The sequence below is a fragment of the Glycine max genome, chromosome 3 (assembly GCF_000004515.6).
Source record: "Glycine max cultivar Williams 82 chromosome 3, Glycine_max_v4.0, whole genome shotgun sequence".
NCBI classification, from domain to species: domain Eukaryota; kingdom Viridiplantae; phylum Streptophyta; class Magnoliopsida; order Fabales; family Fabaceae; genus Glycine; species Glycine max.
In genome coordinates, this window is record NC_016090.4 from 32,371,164 (window position 1) to 32,399,142 (window position 27,979).

The window sequence follows — 27,979 nt, forward strand, 5'->3', positions numbered from 1 at the left end:
AATATGATTCCAAAATGAAATCTAGCACTAATCCTATGTAACACCATGAAATCTACCAAAAAGTGGTATAAAATCTCAATTTAAAATCTAATAGTAAAGTAGTTCTCTAAGAGTTCTTATATATAGTAGGAGGCAGGCTAGCGTGGGAGATCTTATTAGGTATCTCACAATGGGAAAGAATTTTGAACCTTAAATATAATAATTTATAATTGTAAGGTTGAGATTTTTCTTCTTAATTTTGAGGTGCCTTTTAGGTACCTCAAAATTCTTTTGGCTGCAGACTAGTGAGTTTCTGCGGGATTGGCCATGAATCTGCTGACTAAGCTGACTCCATTGCAGTCAAGTACATAAGGCTTCCAACTACTTGTTTGAATAAAGTAGCATCCACTTTAGTCCCTGCATCATTTCTAGACAGCTGTGTTCTTGGAACAATTGGATTCTTGACTGCATTACAATCCTTCATGCCAAACCGAGGTAACACCTCCCGAGCATACTTCCTTTGACATATAAAAATTCCATGTGCATTCTGCAAAATTTCAACTCTAAGAAAATACCGAATCCTCCCTAGATCAATCATGTCAAATTCTGACATCATGGAGCTTTTAAAATCATTACACATACTCCCATCATTTCCAGTGTATATTAAATCATTTACATATACACTCAAAATTAAAATTTTACCTCCTTCTGTTGATTTTGTAAACAATGTATGTTCATAAAAACATCTTTCAAATCCATTTCGCACAAAGTATGCTTCTATCTTACTGTACCAAGCTCTTGGTGCTTGTTTGAGCCCATAAAGTGCTTTTCTCAACTTGTACACCTTCTCTTCTTTACCCTTCTTCATAAATCCAGCTGTCTATTGTACATATATCTCTTCTTTGAGCTCTCCATGAAGAAATGCGCTTTTCACATCCAACTGAAAAATGTTCCAGCCATATTGTGCAGCCATTGAAAGTATTATGTGTATGGTGTCTAGTTTGGCAACTGGTGCAAATACCTTTGTGTAGTCCACTCCATAGTGTTGTGCATAACCTTTTGCTACTAACCTAGCTTTAAATTTGTCAATTTCTCCATTCTCTTTGAATTTGTTTTTGAATACCCATTTCACTCCAATTGGCTTTACTCCTTTTGGCAAATCAGTCAACTCCCATGTTTGATTCCTTTCTATTGCCTCCATCTCTTTTACCATTGCAACTCTCCACTTCTTTCTCTTAACAGCGTCTTCAAATGTCACTTGATCATCTTCAGTTACTAGCATTGCATTTGTATTATCATCATCTGATAAGTTTTCTCCTTCTTTATAATTTGTCATCCAAATCGGTTCTCTCATGTGCCTTTTAGCCCTCCCTTCAACTGGAATCTCAAGTGCTGGAATATGAGATTCGTTTCTAAAATTTGTTCCAGTACTTGGTGTCTCTGTTCCATGTTGCTGCTCCTCACTGTTTGCTTCATCTTCATGTTGGTCCTCAGTGTCATATTCTTCATTTCCCCCTAGTCAATAATGTCTTGTTGATTTTCTTCTTCATTCTGCTCCCAATTCCAATTTTTTGTTCTTCAAAGATTACATCTTTGCTGATTATAATCTTTCTGTTGACTGGATCAAATAATTTGTATGCCTTGGATTCATCACTGACTCCAAACAAAACACATTGCTTACTCTTGTCATCCAACTTAACCCGTTGCTGGTTTGGTGTATGAACATGAGCTAGGCAACCAAATACCCAAAAATAATCAACAAAAGGCTTTACTCCACTCCATGCTTCTTCAAGGGTTTTGTCCTGCACTACTACTGTGGGACTTCTATTCAGAATGTGAACACACCATTTTGTTGCTTCTGACCAAAAGTTTTTGGGAACTTGTCTCCCAATCAGCATTGAGCGAACCATATTCATGATGGTTTTGTTTTTCCTCTCAACAACCCCATTCTGCTAGGGAGTGCAGGCAGCGGTCAATTGTCTCCTTATGCCTTCGCTTCTACAAAATTCTTCAAACGCCTTGGAAGTAAATTCTCCTCCCTTGTCTGTTCGTAAGCAGATAATGCTTTCTCCAGCCTCTTTTTCAACCAGTGCTTTGAAACTTTTAAATAAAGAAAGAGTTTCTGATTTCTCACTCAAAAAATGTGTCCAAGTTTTACATGATAAATCATCAATAAAACTCAGGATATATCTCTTGTTACTGCTTGATGTTGGCCGCATATGTCAGCATGAACTAGCTATAGCTTCTTTGATGCTCTCTATAGACTTTTCTTTGGCATTGCATTTCGGTGTTGTTTCCCTGCTAGACAATGTGCACAAATATTTCTGGGAGTTGTGATAGAAGACAACCCTTTCACCATTTGTTTAGAGACAAGAGGTTTTAAGCCATCATAGCTTAAATGTCCTAGCCGATTATGCCATAGTTGAGAATTATCCTCCAAATCCACCTGAAGACATGTTGTAGTTTCCGCTCCCATAGTTTCTATCAGCACAAACATTCTGTTTCCACTCATGTTTACTTCCATGATCATGCCTCTCTTAGAATGAACAATATTGCACTTGTTGTTCTAAATTGTTATAATCAAGCCCTTTTCTTGAAGTTGTCCTATACTCAACAAATTATTCTTGAGTTCAGGAACATAATATACATGTGTGATTACATGTATAATCCCATTCCCAACCATCCGAACACTACCTTTCCCCTTCATAGCTATACGAGTATCATTACTAAGCCTTACTTTGTGCCGAAAGTTCTCATCTAATTCTGAGAACCACTCCTTGTTACTACTATGTTGTTGCTGCATCCCGAGTCTAAAAATCACTCATCCTTCTTCCCTTCTTTGCAATCTACGAAGGTCATTAACAATAACTCATCCTCTTGTTCCTCTTTATCTTCCATCTCAGCATAATTTACTTTCTTCTCCCACGTAGGACATTCATATTGAAAATGTCCAAGCTTGTGGCATTTGAAGCATTCAACCTCAGCCTTGTTGAATGCCTGTCTTCCCATTCCTCTGCCTTAGAAAGACCCTTTACTTCTCTTTCTTCCTCTACCTTTTCCACTTTTCTCATCAGCCACAATCTGCATGACCTGCTCCTCTTCTGCTGGAGACATCATTCTCTGCTCATGAACCAATAGACTACTTTGTAGTTCGTCTATTGTCATGGTATCCATGTTGTTGGATTCTTCAATGGAGCACACCACGTAGTTAAACTTCGCTGTCATAGATCGCAAACTTTTTGTAGTTATGACACTCTCTTGCATATTTTCTCCACATGTTTTCATACTTTTGGCTATTTTCAACGTCCGAGCAAAGAATGAATTCACTAACTCTCCCTCCTTCATTTGCAGCATCTCAAAGTCTTTGCGTAAGGCTTGTAGTTGTGCTCGTTTCATTTGTGTTGAGCCCTGGAACTTCAGCTTCATCGAATCCCATATATTCTTAGACGTCTCATCATTTAGAATAGTGTCCAGAATTTCTCTATCAATTCTTGATAGAGATAATTATTTATCTTCAAGTCCTTCAGTTGTCGTTCTTCCATCGACTTGATTTCTGCTTCTGATGCGTTTGCTTTGTCTGGAAAAATGGAAATTCCATGTTCTGCCAAGTGCCAATATTCCTTTGATAGAAGGAAATTCTCCATTAACTTTTCCTAGTGATCATAATGCCCATCAAATTCAGAATTGTACATGTAAACAAATCGCCACAGTATCCAAACAAAATTTATACATGTAATCAACGGCCAATGTTTGCTTACGTATTTAATGGATTTTGCGATTTCTCAAGATTTCATCTAAACACTCACACTCACATGTGTTTCTCTCACTCAGATACCAAATTTTAAACACAATTAGGTAAGATATATTTAGATTTCTGTACCCGATTGTATTATTCAAACTGAAAGATGAATCACATCTATGTAAGAAATACTAGAGAATCACATCTATATAAGAAATGCTAGAATAAAAAAAAAGTGTCCCAACTCCACCCAAATCATGGGTGGTTTCCTAAATTTTAACTCTCACTCCCAAAAGAATAGGTCAACTTAATACTTGAAAACAACAAACAGAAATGGACAAAGTTATTCAACGGCCAACATTTGCTTCCGTTTGTGTCAGTTTTGAAACCCAGTTCAACAAATCGCCACAGTATCCAAACAAAAATTACTTCTTTCTTTTATTTGGTAACGGTAATAACATTTTGAAACCCAATCTTTAAAAGAGAATCTTGGATCTTATTAGGAGACCCCATTATTATGTGTCTTCCGCACTCACTCTGATATGTATTTCTATGGAGTACTGGAATGAGTCAGAGGTGAGGTACTTAGGGTTAGAATCGAGAAGGAAAGGGGATGAGCCGCTAGTTAACGTTCTGATGATAGAGCGTCGTCATCAACAATGGTGCAGTTCATTGTTTTCCGATGAATATGGACACAAGAAACTCTGCAAAAACAAAATATAAATCAAATTTCAATCAATGATACACCAGAGGAGAGAGGAAGAGAATGGTGCATTGGACTGGTGGAAGGACTAAGGAGATTCAGGGGTGGAGAAAGATTAACCGTGACTCCATGAGATAGAAAGGAGGAACAATTTGGGAAATTGGGGAAGAAAAAGAGAAAAAATTAAAAAAGAAAGATTAATATCAACTGTTAATTTTTAAACTACTAGATCCAGCGGGTGAAATTTACTTTCCCATATTGAGAGACCTAAAGAGGTCTCCCACACTAGCCGGCACATTTCCCTGTTTCGGGTTCTTTTAGAAAGAATTTCCCAAACTAGGGCTGTTTTGGAGGTATTTCCCAGGGGGTGCTCTTTTGTACGTAACTGGCCATGCATGGCGCCAGTGCTGATGGCGCCTTCAACAGGGACGAGCCACGTGGCCATGGAAGCGCCATTCCCAGCAGCGCTTCCCCTTTTACTGAGGTGGCTTTGGAAGCGCCAGTAGTAGTGGCGACTTGGTGAACGCGTAGCCCTAGGTTAGTTGCAGTGTTGCAGACTGGCCTGCAGCAAGGAAGCGCCAATGCTGGTTGCGACTTTGGAAGCGCCATTGGTTCCTGCGACTTGCATGAAAATGCCAATGGTGATGGCATTTGAAGGTGTTTAAATATCCAAACCAATCCCAGAGTCTTGTACATTTGTTCTGCGCTTTCCCTTTGAATATTTCACTTTCATTTTCGTAGCTTTGGCATTTTGGTGACTTTGGAAATTTCTGTGGTATGAAGCATTTTTTTTGAATTATATTAGCTTTTATGTTTTTTCTTCAGTGCTTTCCCTTTGAACATTTTGCTTTCGTTTTGGTAGCTTTAGCATTTTGGTAGCTTTGGAAATTTCTGTGGTATGAAGCATTTTTTTAAAAAAAATTATATTAGCTTTTATGTTTTTTCTTCAGCGCTTTCCCTTTGAACATTTTGTTTTCGTTTTGGTAGCTTTGGCATTTTGGTGGCTTTGGAAATTTCTGTGGTATGAAGCATTTTATTTTAAAAAAATTATATCAGCTTTTATGTTTAAAAGGCTTGTTAGTGTGTGTTTAAATGTAAAAAATAAAAAGAAAAATTGTGTAACGATGTTTATTTGAAGAAAATATTTTGAACATGAAATTTGTATTATTTTTTTAATTAAATTAGGTTGGTGTTGATGAACGTTTGAACTTTGAATAAAAAAATTATAGATGATATTTATTTGAAGTAAGTATTTTGAGTACGATTTTTTTTAATATGAAGTTGTAGTATTTTTTAATTAGATTAGGTTGGTTTGTTGGTGTGTTAAAAATTTAGAAACGTTGAACTCGAAAGTGTTATTTGATGCTTTATTTTTTCTCGTACTACAAATATTTTATTATATTTGTAGTAATTTTGTAATTACCTTTTTCCATTTTAAAGTTATTAATGGTTAAGATTAATTATTTATACTACTAAGTTCGTTAATGAATTATTAAATTTTCTGTTAAAAATGACTATGTTGAAATTGTTCATTTTTTATAAGTTTGTCCCATAAAATTAATTTGAAGTTAATTAAATTTTTTTAAAAGAGAAATTGAATGTGAAGTTCCAATAAAGAGATCTTTTGTGATTACATTTTATTAGTTTTGATTAAAATTTTTATAAAATCGTTTGTGTTATTTAAGTGTGTTGATGTGAAATTTATTTAAAGTTAATAATTTTAATTACATCTTGATTAGTTTAAAGTACTACATTGAAATTGTTAATTTTTTTAAAGTGTCTTAATGTGAAATTGATTTGAAGTTAATTTTTTTTTAAATTAAGTTTTATTTTGAAGTTTCAGTAATGACTTTTTGTGATACCCATTTTGTAATTTATTTGACGTGTTAAAATATTGTTTTTGTAGGTACACGATGAATTCGATTATAACAGTGTTGTATTTCAATGGAAGGGTATATGAAGATAATGATGGTGTAATATTTGAAGACAGTAAAAAAGCGATTCAGATTAAACGTGGAATTAGTTTCAATGCTTTGAAGAAAAAAATTGGAGATAAGGTAAAGTTACAAAATAATGAAATTATTTCTGCTATTAGCTGTAGATTTTTAGTGTCAGGAAAATATATTGCCTTGGAAATTTGTGATGACGAAGACATTGAAACAATGTTGGAAAGTTTTAAACAACAAGACTAAATGTCAGTTCTGGAATTGTACATAGAAAAGGATGTGGCTGGTGGTTCAATGTTTCATTCTGCCAATTCGCTTACATCATGTGGAAATTATTTATCTAATAATGAGACACAACCGACAACAAATATGAGCAATTTACATATTGACGAAGACGATGATGATGATGATGATGATTATCTTGTGTCTAACTCATACGTTGAAGAGTCTTTAGACGAAGATGACAGTGTTGACGATATATTTGATACAGACGATGAAGTCACCAACATTCCTCAACCAATAAGAATTGTTCACCCAGCAGAAGGTATAATTTGTTGTATAAAAAAAATTAGACAATACATTTATTATTTGATGACAATTGTATTTAATGCTAAATAAGTATTATTTGATTTTTTATTTTATGTTGAACTGTTAGGTGCACAACGAATTGAAAATCCATTTTGGAATGATGCCTCACGTTATAACAATATCAACTGGAGTTATCCTGATGAGGAGGACATTTGCGGTTTGGAGATGCCGTCGATCTTTAATGTTGGCCAAGAATTATATGTTGGCATGGAATTGATAGTAAATATGCGGTCAAAAATGCAGTCAAACAATATGTTATGAAGGTGCATCAAAGTTTCAAAGTTGTTGAAAGCAAAACGAACAAGTATGTGGTTTGTTGTGTGAATAAAAATGCAGAGTGTCCTTGCCCTTTCTATATGAGGGCAATTTTATCTAAAAAAACAAATACGTGGAAAGTCACACAATGGGGTGGACCACACACATGTCTGAATATGACCATGACTCAAGATCACGAGAAACTTGATTCAGATTTAATTGCCACTTGTGTTATAGGTACGTATTTTATGTTCATATTATGTTCATTTTTTTTGTTAATTATCATTTAAATTTTGTTATGTTATTGACAGGCATGATTAGAGAAGATCCATCAATAAAAATTTCTTTGATTCAAGAGAGGATTAACAATGATTTGCGTACAAGGTGTCGTACAAAAAAGCTTGGTTGGCGAAACAGAAAGCCATTGCAATTGAATATGGCGATTGGGATGAGTCATATGCGAAACTTTCGTCGTGGCTAACACACATGCAAAATCATTCTCCTGGATCATATTTTCAAGTACTACATGACGATTTTATCGTTGGAATACGGTTAGTCGCGAAACACCGTCAGTTTCATAGAGTTTTTTGGACTTTTGGGCAATGTAAAGAGCTTTCAAGTACTGTAAGCCAATCATACAAGTTGACGGCACACATTTGTACGGAAATACCGTGGGACCCTCTTAATGGCCACATCACAAGATGGAAATGGTGGGTCCTTCCTCTAGCATTCGCGGTGGTTGAAGGTGAGACGTTGACAGCGTGGTCATGGTTTTTGGCACACTTGCGTGAACACGTCACTGATAAAAATGGTATTTGTCTCATATCTGATTGACACGCGAGTATAAAGTCGTTGTCGCTAACGAAGCACTTGGTTGGCAACCTCCCACGGTTATCATGTCTATTGCGTGCGACACATAGCAAGCAACTTCAATCGAAAATTCAATAACGCCAAACAAAAAGAAATGTTGAAGAAGTTGGGTAAGATTTCATATTTGATGGTCACGTTTATTTAACTTTCATATATACTTAAAATTGTTATTCATAACTAATTTTATGCAGCCTACACTCCTTGCAAGCAATTTTTGATCAAAATTAGAAAATTTCGTGAACTGAGTCCAGCCATAGCAACATGGATTGATCGCATTTCAAAGGAAAAATGGACGATGGCTTATGATAGAGAAGGACGTCGATATGGCCACATGACAACCAACCTCTCAGAATGTATCAATAAGGTTTTGAAGGATTGTCGCAACATTCCCATAACAGCCTTGGTTAAATCAACGTACAGTAGGTGTCGAAAGTACTTTGTTGAGCGTGGCCGCCAAGCCCAAGACAGTTAAATGAAGGAAAGTATATTGTTCAAAGCTTGTTAAAGAACTTAGAAAAATCAAGAACAAGCTTGTTCGCACATCTTTGCGTGTATGACATCCACTCCACAAGGTTTGAAGTAGAGGAGACCTTCAATCCTATTACGCAACGTGGCGGACAAAAGTGGGCAGTTAACTTGAACGTCATTATTGTCAATGCGGAAGGTATTCTGCGCTTCACTATCCATGTTCACATATTATTGCAGCTTGTGGTTACGTGAGCCTGAACTACTACCAATATATAGATGTTGTTTATACAAATGAGCACATCTTAAAAGCTTACTCCGCACAATGGTGGCCTCTTGGAATGAAGCGGCTATTCTCCTTCTGATGCATGGACACTTATCCCTGACCCAACACAATTCGTGCGAAAGGTCGGCCAAAATCAACAAGGATAAGGAATGAGATGGATTGGGTCGAACCATCTGAGCACCGAATAAAATGCAGTAGATGTGGAGCCGAAGGGCATACAGGCATCGCTGTCCAATGCAATCTGAGCGTGGGAGTTGATTCAAATCATTGATTTATGTATGTTAGTCGAGTGACTTGTATTGTTTAAGTTCTCTTCAATGCATTGAATTTGTGGGGTTGAATAAATTGTTAGTTAAAACATTACTTATTTTGGTTTGTGTACATTAGCTATTTGTGGGTTTCAATGAATTCGTTACTTAAACACATCCATAAACCCTAACACTAAACGCTAATCCTCAACCTAACCCTAACCAAACCCTAAGCCCAACACACTAAACCCCAACCCCAAACTACCTCACCTAAGCCAACACATAATCCCAAACACTAAGCTCTAACCCTAACCCACCCCAAACACTAAAACCCCTCAGCTCTAACCCAAACCCAAACCCAAACACCTAAACCCAAACCCTAAGCCCTAGGAAACAACCCTAATCCATATAATACATAAAACCTAACCCTAAACCCTAACCATAACCCCTAACCCCTAATCCAAAACCTATCCCTTAAACCCCTAAGCACTAACCCTAACCCAAACCCAAACACCTAAACCCTAACCCCAAGCCCAAGGTAACAACCCTAATCCATAAAACCTAACCCTAACCCTTAACCCTAACCCTATCCCTTAAACCCCTAAGCTCTAACCCTAACCCTAACCCAAACACATAAACCTTAACCCCAAGCCCTAGGAAACAACCATAATCCATAAAACCTAACCATAAACCCTAACCCTATCCCTTAAACCCCTAAGCTCTAACCCTAGCAATAACCCAAACACATAAACCCTAACCCCAAGCCCTAGGAAACAACCCTAATCCATAAAACCTAACCCTAAACCCTCACCTTAAACCCTTAACCCTAACCATATCCCTTAAACCCCTAAGCTATAACCCAAACCCAAACCCAAACACCTAAACCCTAACCCCAAGCCCTAGGAAACAACCCTAATCCATAAAACCTAACCCTTAACCCTAACCTTATCCCTTAAACCCATAAGCTCTAACCCTAGCCCTAACCAAAACACATAAACCCTAACCCAAGCCCTAAGAAACAACCCTAATACATAAAACCTAACCCTAAACCCTTAACCCTAACCCTATCCCTTAAAGCCCTAAGCTCTAACCCTAACCCTAACCCAAACACATAAACCCTAACCCCAAGCCCTAGGAAACAACCCAAATCCATATAATCCATAAAACATAACCCTAACCCTAAAACATAACCCCCACTCCTAATCCAAACCCATAAGCTCTAACCCTAAACCCAAACACCTAAGCCCTAACCCCAAGCCATAGGCCACACTAACCCATAATCCATAACCCTAAACCCTACCCTAACCTAACCCAACTTATTTTTCGTTTGTCTACTTTAGTTTTATTTGTAAACTTGTTTATTATTATAGTTTGATGCGCCACATAAACTCTATACATTAGTAAGGCATAATAAATGAGATGCGATAGATTAATTGTCAAAATCAAATGTCTTACAACAACAACAAAATTACACAGATACATCAAAATCAGTCATTATGGTGTCCGTGATGTCGTGAGGATGTGCCACATGGTCGATCCCATCTTCGCGCTTGACGATCAGGATTTCTTCTGCCGCGTTGTCTCCCCGCTTCTGCTTGCTCAGCCTCTGCAGAAAACTCCTGACGCAAATCAACACCTAATAAGTCGCCCATATCAGGTATTGCTCCGGGTACATTCCATTGCGGAGCAAATGGGGCGTTAGGTGTTGCCATGGGGGCATCGTGCTGCTGTGAAGGAGTCATAGTGGGCCATGAAAAATGAGGTTGTGTTTCCGCAACACCACCGAACGAATGTTGGTCTCAGAAGTATCAGTATGATGACCTGCAAAAGGATACTGATACATCTGTGAAGGATATTCGGAAAATGTTGTTGGCGTGTAATACATTCCATGACCACGCTCCATCATTTGTTGGGAATATTGTTCCGCTTCAACAGGCTCCCTTCGTCTGCCTATGCCCCGAGTTTCAACACTTGACTGAAGAATGTGAAACTCTTGTGCTGGGAATTCACGCTCTGATGCTGGACCATGTGACACTGGCTCAGTGATTCTCTCTTGCTCTTCAGATATAATCGCTAACTTATCCACGTAAGGCACGAGATCATCAACTGTCCATGTGTTCCTCCCTTGTGGTGACACCATATATGTAAAGTCTCCACAACTTCACCCTGCAATTATTAGCGTCAACAAATTAATGCTCATGCTTAAGAAATAATTAGAAGTTAAACATTGAAAAAAGATAAATACCAATGCAGTGTGTTTGCATTGTTTGGGTCGACAAACATCTTTGTTTTACGCCTATACCACACCATGTAGTCCGAGTTAAAACCCAGTAGGCCCTCCTGTCGAGGATAAACGTCGACCCTAAACTCAGCTGCATTGTTCCACTGACTAATGATTGGGGCCAACAGGTGGAACCAATTCTCATCTTGTTTGCCTTTGAGCGTTATGCCATGGAGATTCTGCGGTTGCGAAGGACACCCGGGAATAGGTTGTTGCAATCCAAATTGTCGTAAAACTCTATCGGGTTGGTGCCACTCAACAACATGGAAACAAATCAGTGGCACCACCGCGAACCAGGCTACACTTCCAACCACACAAATTGGAGGCAACGCTGCCATCACAGTTGTGTGTATGGCTCCCAGACAAACTGCATATAACAACACACTTGTCAATTTTCAGTCAAACATAACATATTAAAATTTCATTTAACCATTACATTACGATTTCTTACCTCATGTCGTTTCATCAGATCCAATTTGCGACGGAAAATCTAAGATCATCATTGCCAATATGCTGATTTCCACGTCGCAGCCACCTACAATAAAAATGAAATCATCATTGTCAACACGTTCCATCATTAAATATTTTAATTCAAATCTAATTTTTTAAACGACAAACCTGTGTCCGAGTGGTTTATTTTCTATGACGGGAGGCGTCCTCTTTGGAGCTAAAGTCGTGCATCGTTCCCATGCCCACATTTGGATTAAGATGCACATACCTCCGATTGATTTAACTTTGTAATCGGTGGCGCTGCACATCTCTCTATATAAATACGCAAGCACGGCAGGTCCCCACGCATACGTGCTGCACTGTTCAAAGTCACGTAAAAATTGTAGGTACCTTAAGGAAACTCTGCTACTACTTTTGTTAACAAAGAGGACACCTCCTATGAATCGAAGATCCACGCACGGGTAAACCTTTGTAATTGTTCAACGTTACCCTCATCAATATTTATGTGAGAAAAATGGTGAGCCAGCCAACTTAATTTGACCACACTGCCTTCAATTTCGCCTTCCTGTGGTCTGACTCCTAATAATTCTTCACACAAATCGGCCCAATCAAGATTTGTTGAACCAATTAATGGTGCCCGTCAGTACGCAGACCTAATAAAACTGACACATCTTGGAGAGTAATGGTAGCCTCTCCGCATCTCAGGTGAAACGTGTGGGTTTCGGGCCTCCATCTTTCAATGAACGCACTAATTAAGGCCGCATTTATCTTTAGGTATCCATCTTCATATCCAATAAAACCCACATTGCCGAAGCAGAGGAACAATTTCCTCTGGTATTTGTTCTTCACCTTGATACGTCGGACTGCTCGTCTGATGTGTATTTTCTGTCTGGTTCCCCATTCCAAACATGTTCTGAAACATGCTTGGGTTGCATCCACAAACGTCACCATCAATTGGACCAGACCTAGTTTGTATACTTGATGAGCATGACGACGAAGATGCCATTGATCCTACAAAATAAAATATAATACAATTAATTTGACAATAAAATTTATACATTAATTGTACATACACAAATTAAGTATATTTACAAAAAATTAATTAAAATAAATAAGAAATTATATTTTTTAAATTTCAATAACAAAATATATTATACAAATAACCTAATATATATATTCTATAAATAAATTAAATTACAAACAAATATAAATTTAAATATATAAATTAATGACTTCAAATAATTACGAGTAAAATAATTTAACATACAAAATCAATAATTTAAAATACGTAAAACTATTCTAATTTAAACATAACATATGAAACTAATAATAATAACTAAAAGTAACGTAATATAAAAAATTTAATTCTAACCTAATTTAAAATTACTAATTTACACTACATAAAATTATTCTTAATCTATCATAACAAATATTTAAACTAAATATAATCTACTATATACAAAATTAATGATTTCAAATAATTACGAGTAAAATAATTTAACATACAACATCACTAATTTAAAATACGTAAAACTATTCTAATTTAAACATAATATATGAAACTAATAATAACTAAAACTAACGTAATATAAAAAATTTAATTCTAACCTAATTTAAAATTACTAATTTATATTACATACAATTATTCTTAATCTATCATAACAAATATTTAAACTAAATGTAATCTACCATATACAAAATTAATGACGTCAAATAATTATGAGTAAAATAATTTAACATACAACATCAATAATTTAAAATACCTAAAACTATTCTAATTTAAACATAACATATGAAACTAATAATAATTAAAATTAAAATTAACATAATATAAAAAATTTAATTCAAACCTATTTTTAAATTAATAATTTACAATACATAAAATTATTTCTAATCTATGATCAAATATTTAAACTAAATGTAATCTACCATATACAAAATTTAAACTAAAGCTAATCTAAACTTAATACGTTATGGTACCTAAAATTATTCCTAATCTAAAATTATTAAATTATGGTACCTAAACCTATATAAAAAATTTCAACTAAACTTAATCTATCATATAAAATTATTCCTAATTTACCATATAAAAAATTATTCCTAATTTATCATATAAAAAATCTAAACTATACAAAATTATTATCTTACACTATCTAAACTATACAAAATTATTATTATCTTACACTACCTAAACTATACAAAATTATTATCTTACACTACCTAAATTATACAAAATTATTATCTTACATTACCTAAAACCATTTTATTATCAGAATATAAACATCTATATAAATAAAAACATACAAAAGATTCAATATATAACTTACAATTTTTTTACGAAAATGGAAGAACACCAACAAGAACAACACCAACCAAGCACTCTCTTCACACAATATTTCACTCTGCAAACTCGAAAACACAGGCTAAAAATTGAAGGCCAAACGCAGTTTATAAACGAAAGAAGAAGCACGAAGCGCCAATGGCACCAGCGCCTTCAGCAGGCAGGAAGCGCCAATGGGAATGGCGTTTCCCTGCACCTAAGCTACCTAGCCCTGCACCTTCTGCTGCTGCCTGACGGGACAAGACGGGTCAAAGCGCCAACACCACTGGCGTTTTGCAATTCATGGTCAAATCGCCAATCCGGTTAGCGCTTTCCTCCAGCAGTCGACAGTTGTCGGCCATGCATGAAGTCGCCAGTTCTACTGGCGTGTCCCATGCTGGGTACGTGCAAAAACAGCACCCCCTGGAAAATACCTCCAAAACAGCCCTAGTTTGGGAAATTTGCCACACTAGCTTGCGTCTATATAATAGTTATGACTTAGTTTGGGAACACACCATTAACACACCAATTGTACCATAAGAAGTTTCACACACGATTACTACCTAGGAAAGCAACCTGAAATATGTAAAAGGTGGGGTCGTGGAAAGCTATATAGGTTTAATAGGACCCACTAAGTTTATTAACCTTTTTATCATGCAACTTAAACCTACCGTTTTTTTTCATACAATAAGAACATTTATACAATATATATAATTAAACCTACCATTTTTTTATTGTAGGTTCTTTTATGTAATTTTGTTTAATAAATTTTTTGATTTTCTTATAAATTTTTCTTTGAATTTTTTTGTTATTTTGACAAAAGATATGACTATTTTCTTAAATTTATTAAAAAAATCATTGAATTTTTTAATATTTTCAGGTATTCTTGTCCAAGTTTTGTTTCATGTGAAAGAACTTAATTTATAGATTTTTCACAAAAATAATTTAAACATAAAATCTCTATTTTTTACTTAGTAACAAACAAAGTATAGAAGTCGTTAAAAAATTAGAAAGTATTATTAATAAGCTAGAAAAAAGATATTCTAATTACATATTATTATTATTAAAAGTATAAGTGATCAAATTATAAAAGTAATACTATTATGTTTTTGTATATTATAATTAAGCTTAATTATTTTAGTCCGTTCAAAATATTAGGTCAAGCTCCCCAATGTGGAGAGAAAATAGTAGTAGTGAAGTTTTAATTAAAAAAATCATGCAGGTTAAGAAAGTTGATTAATATAGATCCGTTCGGGGTGGTTGTTAGTTTTAACTCAATTTTCAAAATAATTGGGTTCGGAAAAAAAAGATGAAGATGAAATAATTTTTAGCTCAATTTCAAATCAGTTTTACATTCATGATCAAAACCAATAAAAAAAGTTTTATGAATTTAGTTTGGGTTTTAAAAAACACATTCTCATCACCATCCTCACATTGCCACCATCCCCGCAATGTCGTCATGGCTGCCTCCACCGCCACTGTTCCACTCCAACCATCACCATCATTCCACCATTGTTATTGCCACTACCATCCCCACCACACTATCATCATCACCATCACATTGTCGTTGCTACCATTGTTGCTGTCATAACCACCGCCACCACCATTTTGATGTAGCTCCATGTGAAGCTTGTAAGCCTTGGACCTTTTTCATTAATGGAGTCTTTTGCTTCTTGAAGATCAATGGCAGAAAAATGGAGAAGGAGGAAAGGTAATTGGAGACGTCACTTTAAGAGAAGATGAGTCAAGAATAAGTGCTTGAAGGTAGGAGAAGATGAGTAGATGGAGAGGAAGAGAAGGGGCACAAAATTTATGTTCAAATGAGATCTGAACTTTGAAGTAATTTTTCAAATGATCAAAGTTGAAAAAAATGTACACACAATACCTCTTTTTATAGCCTAAGTGTCACACAAAATTAGAGGAAAATTTGAATTTATATTCAAATTTTACTTGAATTTGAATTTGTGGAGCCAAATTTGGAGCCAAAATTTCACTAATTATGATTAGTGAATTTTAGTTATGGTTTAACCCACTAATCCAAGATGAAGTCCAAAATTCTCCACTAAGTGTACTTAAGTATGTCATGAGACATGTAAAGCATGAAAGACATGCACAAAGTGTGACTATATGAGGTGACAATGAGGTAGTAAGAAAATGCTCACCTCCCCATTAGGATGGTGTGGACTTCTTCCAATTCAATTAAATCTTTCTCCTAACACACACATCAAATGGTGCACTTAATGCATGTGAAAATATAAAACTACCCCTAATACAAAAACTAGTCTAAGTGCCAATACAAGGGCTAAAATATCCTACATTACTAGGGCACCCTCCCTACACTATGAAACCCTAAATACGAGATCAAAAAATAATCAATCCCTAATCTAATATGTACGAAGATAAGTGGGCTCATACTTAGCCCATAGATCCAAAATCTACCCTAAGACTCATGAGAAGTTGAGAACCCTAGGACCTTCTCCTTCATCTTTGACCCAATCTTCTTGGAGTCTCCTAGCCATGGATCTGGTGATGGGTCCCCTCCCTTGGAGGATTGAATCACATTCTACCATTGTTATCACCATTACCATCGCCACCACGTTGCCGATGTCATCGCCATGAATCTATCGCCTCCATCGTCGTTGTCATTATTCCACCCAACCACCACCATTTCACTGCTACTACCGTCACCATCACCATTCCACCACTATTGTCACCATTGTCGTTATCACTATTCCACCACACCACCATTAGTCCACTGTCGATGCCATCACCATCATTTAGTCACCACCTCCATCGTCGTTGTCACTATTCCATCCTACCACTACCATTCCACTACTACTACCGTCACCGTCACCATTCCACCATCGTTATTGTCACTATTTCACCCCACCATCATTATTCCACCGGCACCGCCGTTGTCGTCACTCCCACCTTGTTACTTATGTCACCGTTGTAATAGAGCGAGATAAGATAAAACAATTGACTTATTCTATTTATCTTCAAAACTAAAAACAAAGCATAAATCGAAACTCCAAACTCATCACTAAAATTGATTTTGAATATTAAAAATTTCAAAACTAAAAAACGAGAAATCATCCCAAATAATACCTTAGTTTTTAACATTAAATTTATCTTTACTTATAATGTCTTTCTTTTGAAATTATTACATCTATTTGTTGGGAGAGCAAAGCATGGTTTCTTTAATTGATTTTTTTTTTCATTTTACTACCAACTAAAATAATAAGAATACCATTCTAAAGAAAAGAATAAAGAAATTATCAAATACATCCTAAAAGATTTTTTTATTTATCTTTAGTCATGGTGGTGTTTCATGATTAGGTGACAAATACTACGAATGATACTATGATTTGACCATCTACAATACCAATATGGAGATTCCTCATGGCGATGACTTTGCAAAGGCAGAAAACTCTTCATCTCCCTTGTTGAACTCAATAATTCATCAAGCACCTTGGACGACTAGCCTTTCTGTTCAAGACGTAACAAAAACAATTGGTAGGAAGAGGGTTAACAGTAATAGAATAACTTAACGAAAGAAGATTAAAGATAAGATTATATGTAATTTATGATTAAGATAACCTCTTATTAATAACGTGTTCATTGACATATCATTTCAAATTTTTATTTGACAAATTTTTGCACAGTAACCTGCCACAAATGAAGTGCTATGGGTTAGCAAAAACAACCAAAATTCTCCCAAAAACAACCCACTACAAAACCAATCCAAGCAATCATTTGCAACAACTCTACATTCCTTGATTCAAACAAAAAACCAAAGGGAGGTGGAGAACTGTATGCTAGTTGCAGTTCACCTTTTCCCACTTATACCATTAATTACTAAAGAATTTACAACACTAACTTAACACTCATGAGCTATACCCATTTGGTGAGAGGAAATACATTGTAAATCATATCATAACCGTTCTAAATCTAAAATAATATTAACTAAAAACATTCATTGAATAAAATCAATGTAATTGTAATGTTGGTTGGATTTTGATCATAAGATCTGAAAATTGAAACAAACTACAAAAAAAAAAACATGTGATTTTTTTAGGATCGATTCCAATGTTCTAGTCTTTGAACACACCTAATAGAGTGTAACATTGTTGTAGGATCAAAAATAATATTGCACAAAATTCTGGATTTTATTAAAATATTTTTCAATTAGGAGGAGAAAAATATATTTAAACAACAAATAAACATTTATGTTGTCATACTAAATTACTATTGTAATGGAAGAATGAGCTTAATTTTGATGACATAAAACAATAGAGATTTTAGCATTACTAACCAAGTAAAAATTATCATACCCATGATTTTTAATATGATTATGACATGGTTTTTAATATGATTATGACAAAGTTATCCGTCTCGTCGCAAAGTTATCTTTAATATTATGAATATATTTTTATTAAATCAATAAATTATTTGTTATTTTTAAACAAAACAGTAGAAAAACATAATCTATATTACAATTTTTTTAAAAAAAATTATATTCTCAATATATTTTTATTAAATTAATCAATTATTAATTATTTTTAAACATAAATAGTAGAAAAAACATAGTCACATAAAATTAATTCACACAATATGTGAAACAAAAAATTAAAAACATATTGTTATATACATTAAATGATTTGTGCTATATTGACTACACTTGTTCATTAAATTTTTAAGAAAAATTGTATTTTATGAGTTAACGTCCATAGATAATTATATAAATTTATTACTAACATAATTATATATATTGTGAGATAAAAAAATTGGGAATAGAAATAAATAAATGCAATATCTTTATATAACACTGTTAGTTTCATTTTTATTGTAATCTATTATATTTTATTGGGATGACTTTCCTATCTATTTTAATAATATAGTAACTTCAAAAAATAATAATTAATATACTTTGTAATAATTTATTTATTGTTGTAATTTTATATTTCTAGTATAGAGGGGCGAAGTATTAATTATAGCATCAAACTCTTATTGGAAATCAACCATGTCTATAGTATTATAGAATAAAGAGTAGAATGAAGAAGAAAGTGAAGGTGGGAAGGGATAAGAGAATAAAGAAGGATGAACAACTTACAAACTAAAGAAATAGTGTAAACAAATGAATAATGTGTGAACTTTGGGTAGTTTAAAAGTGACATACTGTGTGAAGAGAGAAAACATGAATAATCGGAGGAAAAAAAAAAAACAGCAGTCCAACATTCCACTATGTTTTAAAATTTATTTTTCTGAAAATTAATAATCTTATACATTTTAACAATTTATCCTTAAAAAAACGATTCAATCTCTAATTTTTTTTATAATACTTAGAAAAAATTCTTATGATGTATTCACAATAAAGGCATATAAGTTTCATCCTTGCATGTTGGAAATGTTAATAACTTGTTTCGAATACTTATAAACACTTCTTATATATTCCCTTGTTGAATTTTAAATTCGGGAAAAAAATTATGTCTTTGTTTATGTTTCATTTTCAAAATTACATGAATTATTCATAATATTTATTATGTTTATTTTTTATGATTTCTATTTTATTTAATGACGGACGGCAAACTCTAAATAAATTTAAAATATAAATAAAATAACAAGGAAAAATTTCTAATAAAATTCTATTAACATGCTTGAACACGTGTCATGAATAATGATAAATTAATTTATATTTGAGAAAATTTGAGTTATTTTACATTATATATTACAAATTCATAACAATTAACACAACAATACGCCTGTACATGGCACGAGCCATCAAACTAGTTCTTGAATTAAATATGATTTTTTCCACCCAATTTTTTTTTATGATATAGAAACTTTTATTTTTCTTTATAGGAATACCAATTATTTGGTTTATTTTATATACGTCAAATTTGATAACTCATTTATGTTCTACTCTTTTCAAATTTGCCAAAGCATTTAGCTAATGAAACATTTTATTTCTCTATAGTGCAATTACATAGATTCTTTCTTTTTTACTTACAAAAATAATAGGTTTTTTTTTTATTATGAAACATGGAATATATTTTATTTCATTATAATTTTACCATATATAATCCTTTGATTGATTAAGACAATTTCTTACCCCTTACAATTGTTCAAATGTTGAAATATAATATTTAAAAATATTTTAAGAATTATTTTTCACATATAACTTATGGTAAATATATATACTAATTAATAATATATATTACTTATAGTAAATATATATACTAATCTTTTAAATAATACCTTTTTAATAATATTTATTGTGACTAATGATAATCTAACCCAAAGAAATATATATATATATATATATATATATATATATATATATATATATATATATATATATATATATATAATAGATAGGATAAGAATGATAATTTTACCACTTGTTTTCCATTGTTTTTTCTTTTTGAAAGGGATTTTTTACCTGTTATTATCTAAACTAACTATGTTTTGTATAGTATTATTATAAATCTCATTTATCTATCTATCTACATATTTATTTATTAAAATTAATTATTTTTAAGATTATATTATAAACATTTATATATAATTGTTATAATATTGGATAACTTTTAGTTATTAGGATAAAATATATTTTTAGTTCATATTCTTTCATTGTAACTTGCACTACTATAAAAAAGCATTTCCACGACATCAATATAACATCGGTGTTATGCGAACGTTGTTGAATCTGTAGCGGTGGCATTTTTGTAAATACCCCGACATTAACGACAACGTTTTTGGTGCTGCTCGATGTTGTATTTGAGCGGTTCAAATGACTATGTTTGAGCTGTGAAAAACGTCTTCGTATTTCACAGCATGCTAATGAATACAACGATGTTTTTTAAGAAATCACCGTCCTTGTTGCAGTTTTGCAAATTAAAATAAAATTTTAGAAACCGCGCCCTTACCTTATAACTCTTTGCCCTTCCTATCTGTCGTGAGCACGCCCTAGCTAGCAACCTCCTTCGTAGCAAACCTCTGTGGTGCCCTCCCTTGTGTGCTTTTGCGTTTCGTCGATGCCGGTAACTTGTCCGGGCTAGGTTTTGTCCAACTTTTGTGAGGTAAGTAAACTTTGTTAATTACTTGTTAGTTTTCGTCATTTACCAGTTCTAGGGTCTGTCCGGGCTTGGTATTTACCGTTGAGGTCAAACTCTAGGGTCTGTTGGATTGAGTTCTGCATAAGCAACATGAAAATATAACAACATTGCAATTAACCCAGCTTTTCCTTAATTTATTGGGTGCTATGGTAAGGACTGTGTTCGAAAGTGAAAATAGTTTTTTTAATTGGAGTTGCGTGTACACTTTGAGGTAACACCGTATGTATGATACAACTATATAGGTGAGTCATGGTTTTGAGGGACAAAGAGAACACTTCATGGGACGGGAATGGTAAATAATGATGATGATGGTTTGTGGGGTTTTCTTAAAATTAATATGAATATGAGGGTATATAGAGAGAGAGACAGAGGAGAGACAAGGATTGTGTTTTTATTTTGGTTGATACCTATAGTGGAAAAGGGATTGGAGGGGGACCTCATACAGAGCTGTTTAGCAGACAATCTGTATCATCATATCACACACTATAACCATAACAAATGTACACTAGAAACCACTGGTTAGGCAACTCAAATATCAAACACGGATTCTACTCCATAAAATTTCAACTCATATTAGCTATTACCCATAGGTCCTATCCCTTATCCTCCTAGTCCCCTCTAACCATTTAGGAGTCCCTAGGGCCCTCAAACAATGAACTTTAAGTCTTGATATTGTATCGTAGAGATTATTGTTAATGGATTCCGTAACCATTAAACTTTACTGGCAGTCTAAGTAAATCAATCTCGAAGGTTGCTTGAAGAAATTAAAGGATGTATAGGTATTGAATATACTATTAGTACTTTACAATGACTATTGTGATTGGACTATGTAAACAGAGTTTTGTCCTCAATGCTTTAATTTATAACTGAATCAATAAATTTCGGTCTTTTAATTATGAATTGGTTTTGTTGCTTAAACTTAAGTTGAAACCGCCTAATGTGATATAAGTCTAACAAACTAATTCAAAATATGTTGTCTTATTCACGCACCTAAACTTTATCCTCAATGGAGTGTACTGTGCTATGATAAACTAAATAGCCCTTGGAGTTGTCTTATTCACGCACCTAAATAAATAAATAAAAATGGTGCTCAACATCAAGAGACTAGCCAGATTCTACTAATTAGAAAAAAAAAATAGGAAATGCATTACATAATAATAGTCATTTAAGTATATGATAAGGAACATAAGGTACACTTTGCATTCAAGTCTCGTGTGTGATAAGGTCCATAAGGTACATTTTGCATTTAAGTCTTGTCTTGTATACAACATATGCTTCTTTTCTGTTGTATTGTTGTTATGAAAAACTTAAAAATTATGAAATAAAAAAGTCATTATAATTCTTCATAGGTAGAATCTGATTGTGTATTCCTCCAACCCCTCAATTTGCTTACTTTTTTTAAATTGCTTTGTCATAGATGCATGAATTAACATCTGGACTCATTTAAGGACCCTGTTTTTTAGGCGAAGAACCCAATTTTGTTTGTTGTAACTTAAGTTTCCAATTCCCTAGCAAGATAGGTTACTGCTAATATGATAGTTTGAAGGTCATTTCCTCTTTTTGGTAAATATAATATGATTTTTACCCCAAACATAATTATTTCCTTTCCTTAAGTAGTTTAGGTGAGTATTTGTGTTCATGCCAATTGTAGATCAAAGTTATTTTTCCAGAAATAAGTTTTCAGTGAAAAGTTTTATCCATATTGGTTTTCCATAGAGAATTAAATTATATCCGATTTTTTTTTCGACAAATGCTACTTTGTTAGTTGGTAGTTTTTGTTAATGCTTAGTTGGCTTGCAACAGTGGCCTATAACATTAGTGGACAGGAGAGAACAATTAACTAGCATGAGTAACTGATAATTGGTGAGTTTCTTGAGTTAGTGTGTGTTCAACCAACTAATGGTGATTGTTAGTTAGTAGCACAGTATGTGGGTAAGGTGGCAATGCATAGCATAATTCTTGAAATTTTTCTGTAAAATAGGGTCTGCAACAAGAAGCAATTATATTTGTCTGCAGAGTGCTTCTTTATTTATTGGATAATTTCTTTTGACCAGAACTCCAGAAGTTTCCTTAGACAGTTACTTCTGGTGAAATAAATGTGTTCTTACACTCAGCTTTCATTTTTATTAGTGTTGGGGCTACACAAGTTTCTGTGTGTAAGGTGAGGTATTATAATAGTAGAAGGGATAAGTCATAAGTTAAAGAGGTTCAAAATTGAAAGGCAGATTCAATTTGGAAGAAAATCTTGAAATGGAACTATTCATCACCTGGTGTATCTGAGGCTATCAGGTTAAAAAAAATGAACTTAAAAAACAAATGAGTTAATCTAGTATTGCAATACATCGGCTAGTTAGTTTCTTTATAATAGTATCACATGTAATACGATTTCCGTCTTTTGACTTTCTTTAATAGAGGTAATGGCCCTCTTTAATTTATGAACTGGTTAGTAAGCAGAAACGATCATCTATCAAAGATGGTTCATGTCAGCTATAAGAAGTATAAGCTTGTGTATGCTTGTAATCCTTAACAAGAATTCTTTTGGTTTAGTCTTTCCTATTTAACCTTCATTCGCCAATGTTTGTTTCTATTACTTCTATATATATTACATGTCTTCTCCTTATTCTCATATCCTAGTATTTTTTATATAGTTTTGACATTTCATTTGAGTTGTCATTACTATTATAATTTGTGCTATTATGAGTTCTTGATGAGCATAAATATCATTGCAGGAGAAACAGTTCTTAAAAATGTTCCAGATGTCAGTCATTGAAGTGCCCACAAATCTTGCTAATATTCGAAAACATTTGCCTATTCAAGCTTCTGCTGTAGGACATTTAATATTCGTTACTGTTGATTCTTAAGTATCTTTATAGTGTTGTATTTATTTAAACGAAAATACATTTTTGGTAACATCATAAAAACACGTTTTCATTGAGACAAATCCATATCCCATACACGATTTTGTTGGATATTGTGTTTGGACATTCTCTTACAATAGAAGTGCATTACTATTGTATATTTTTGTTCAACCAAAAGTCCGGGGTATTTTTGGAAATAGAAAATATTAAACAAAGTGTGAGGTGGTAAGATAATCTTTGTATCTTGCCTTCCGTTTCTCCATACTTTTTGTTTTCCAATAGATCTTCGTCTTCTAAAAGGTAGTCTCCGAAACCTTAGCAGTGATGTATTCCTGACTCATTTTTTTTCTCTCTAAATAAGGGCTCATTAATTTGAGAAAATATTTTTATTTTTATTTTATAAAAATAATTGTCATTTTCATGCCTCGCCTTTTGAAGTCAATTTGTAACCTTGCCTTTCAAATACACTGCTTCCTTGTCTATGTGCTTCAGATTGATATCAACAAAGGCATTGCTTTAGGTGCTATCTAGACAAACTTCAATCTCGTAGGCTAGGAAGGCACTCTTGAATTTGGCAATGAATTCCAAGCTACAATATTTTTGTTTGCCTTGAATCACTACTAAAAAATAGGCTTTCTACATCGGTTTTAACGACCTTTCTACATCGGTTATGACGCGTGGTGGTAACCCGGGATCGTTGATTCACAACATCGGTTTTATGACCGTCTTTGAAGGCCGGGTTTTCTACATCGGTTGTCTAGCTACAACCGATGTAGAATGGGTAGCTTTCTACAGCAGTTCCAAGGCTAAAACCGATGTTGAATGGGTTGATATCTACATCGGTTATCAGTCAACCGATGTAGAAAGTGAAAGATTTCTACATCGGTTATAGTTCAACCGATGTAGAATGACTATATATGGTACGTGGCTACATCGGTTATCAATCAACCGATGTAGAAAATGAGGAGATTTTCTACATCGTTTATCACCAAAACCGATGTAGTATGAGGATGTTTCTACATCGGTCTACAGTCAACCGATGTAGAATTTGAAGAGCTTTTACATCGTTTATCGTATAACCGATGTAGAATGAGGATATTTTCTACATCGTTTATAATTGAATCGATGTAGAATATGTTGATTTTTTTTTAATTTTTGGAAATTTATAAACCCAGGTTAAATTAGTACAAGAAAAGCTATGAATTGAAATACAGTACAAATAATGAAATTCAACAAAATATTGAAAAGCTATGAATTGATCTATCTTGCTCACTCCTTTTAAGAATGTTTGTACCAATGATGTAAAAAAAATAAAATAAAAAAGACTGAATTTTTTTGACAAGGCTCTAATTTAAATCATGCTCCAAAGTTTAGACAAAAGTTTGATCTGCTCAAACCTACTTCTCATGGAGATCTTTGAGATTCATATTCCATCAATTGCTCCCCACTGTTATGTCCAAGTAAACCAAGTATCAGAAACTATAAAATCTCAAGTAAAATTTGATGTCAAGTTGTAAACGTACTTATGATCATCTTTGTCACTGTTAGTGCTAGAGGTAGGTGCAAAGCCTTTAATAACATCAAGCTTGTCTCTACAGAAGAAAGAAACAAAAATAAGAGTAGATTCATTGCAGATAATTCTTTGCAATGATCAAGAATAATTATGAACCAATCAATCAAGAAGCATAAATTGAAAATTGGTCCCACATCAAGTAACAGTCCAAGTAACTTACAGGATCTTCAAGTGTTGTAATTGAGACAGAAAATCGGGAACTTCATCCTTTAAGCTATTATTTGATAAATCCCTGGAAAGCAAATAATTAAGTTGCCCCTTTAGATATATTTAAATCTTGACACATGTACCAAATGACATATTGATTGTTGACACATAATACAAAGCAAAAAAATAAATAAATTAAAATAAGAGGTTTTTTCTGCAGGTCTCATCATTATTGAATCAAGAAAAATAAAATAAAATAAACTCACAAATTCTCCAGCATGGTGAGATTTAAAATTGAAGGGTCTATCTTTCTTGACAATCCACTCGAAGATAAATTCCTGCATGTTTTACACAAATCCACTTGAAGATAAATTCCTGTTTTACACGCCCAATCATTATTATAGGTTAAATATGTTTTTGTTTTTAATAAATATTTGATTTTTATATATATTTTTTAATAAATTTATGTTTTACATTAAATTTTTAGTAAAATAATAATTTTTATTTTTGATCTTTAACACTTATTTTTAATCCTTAATAAATTATATAATTTTGTATTTAATTCTTGATAATTTTTTTCATTTATTATTAGTTTGAGCTAAAATAAAATTTACTAATTTATTAGAGAACAAATAATGTGTTAATTTATCAAAAATTAAAACAAAATATTAAGAATAAATAAACAAAAGTATTGTTTTATTAAAAATTTAGTGTAAAACAAAAATTCATTACAATAAATATTTATGAAGGACAAAAATATATTTAAGCTTTTTATATATGTTATCATTTCAGTTTTATAAAGTTATGATATTAAATTGTTAAACACGACTTACAAAGTTGTGATTGTTGGGGAGTCATTTCCGGGATAAGTACAATTCAGACCATCCCACAAGTAGTCTATAGGGGCGCATGGATTCATTGCAGAAGAAAGAAACAAAAATAAGAGTAGATTCATTGCAGATAATTCTTTGCAATGATCAAGAATAATTATGAGCCAATCAATCAAGAAGCATAAATTGAAAATTGGTCCCACATTCTAAAAATGGTCATCTCAGTGCTTCAAAAAAATTTCCCAAAAGAAATAGAAAGTACAAAATCATACATAAAAGCTTAGAAGCAAAGTTTGAGGGTTTTATCTTACTTTTGATATCCTGTGTCCACACCTTTGTTGGGGATGAACCAATTTCTTCATCTCCCTGAGTGTTATTCCAATTGGCACTTTCTTTCTTCAAATGACCAAGCTCGCTCAAAAAATATTCAACATTGATGTAATGGCATTCCCTCCGAGTCTTCCAGAAAAGGAGTTCCACAAACAATAGGGGTTGCTTTTTCATTTTCTTTAGCATCTTTCTGACCAAACAAGTAGAGAAAAAGATCAAAATGTAGGGACATCAATGCTGAATTTATAGACACCTTGAATTTATAAGATATAAAGTAGAGAAAAGGATCAAAATGTAGTAAAATCTTAGTTGGTATGCTCATATTTACATCTGAATAACTATACCTGCATAGTCCTTGCAGGGACATCAATGCCGATTGCTGTGTTAGTTAAGGAGAAGCACCCCTTGGGCAGTAGTGAATTTACCATCCTTGGGCAGAGGAAGATACAAATCAAGCTGCTTAAGTTTTCTAGAGACTTGGGCAGTAGTGAATTTACCATCCTTATCCAGTGCATTGGCTATCATGTAACTACATCTTCTGTGGTCCTTGAATCTGCAGAAATAACAACCCAGCTATTAACAGCAAAATCAAAAGCTAAATTGAAATGCTATTTGTCATCCTGAGCAAAATAATATAGAAAATTCAGAAAACATTGAATTTTCTTATTTAACTCCTCTAAAAAGGTAAGCCACACAATATGTAACATTAAACAAAGTCTAAATAAATAAACAAACAAAAACACTAATGTAAAGCAAATGAAACAATGTCAAGGTCTATGTGACTGTACATGTGTCGCCAAATCCTACCTATCATTATCCTTTAATCTAAATGCTAATATTCATTCACTAAATCAATTATGTGACCAATTCTCTTCTTCACAAACCCAGTTGTCACAGTGACACAGATGGACCGATTGGGGACGCTGATGAGATCTGGTTTATAATGTCATTTTATTAATGGTTGCTGGCATCATTGATTATAGAGAGTCTCTA

The 27,979-nt window shown here is 33.4% G+C and overlaps 2 protein-coding genes across 2 annotated transcripts; both read right to left on the reverse strand.

The window, feature by feature from the left end:
• Positions 1-319: 319 nt before the first annotated feature.
• Positions 320-847, reverse strand: LOC106798236 (uncharacterized mitochondrial protein AtMg00810-like). The gene is made up of 2 exons (XM_014774217.1): positions 682-847; positions 320-585 (listed from the first exon to the last, which is right to left on the reverse strand). The coding sequence occupies exons 1-2, from the start codon at positions 845-847 to the stop codon at positions 320-322; spliced, it is 432 nt and encodes a 143-aa protein (XP_014629703.1).
• Positions 848-2,997: 2,150 nt separating this feature from the next.
• LOC100783642 (uncharacterized) lies at positions 2,998-3,405 on the reverse strand. The gene has a single exon (XM_006577572.1). The coding sequence runs from the start codon at positions 3,403-3,405 to the stop codon at positions 2,998-3,000; it is 408 nt and encodes a 135-aa protein (XP_006577635.1).
• Between the last annotated feature and the right edge of the window lie 24,574 nt (positions 3,406-27,979).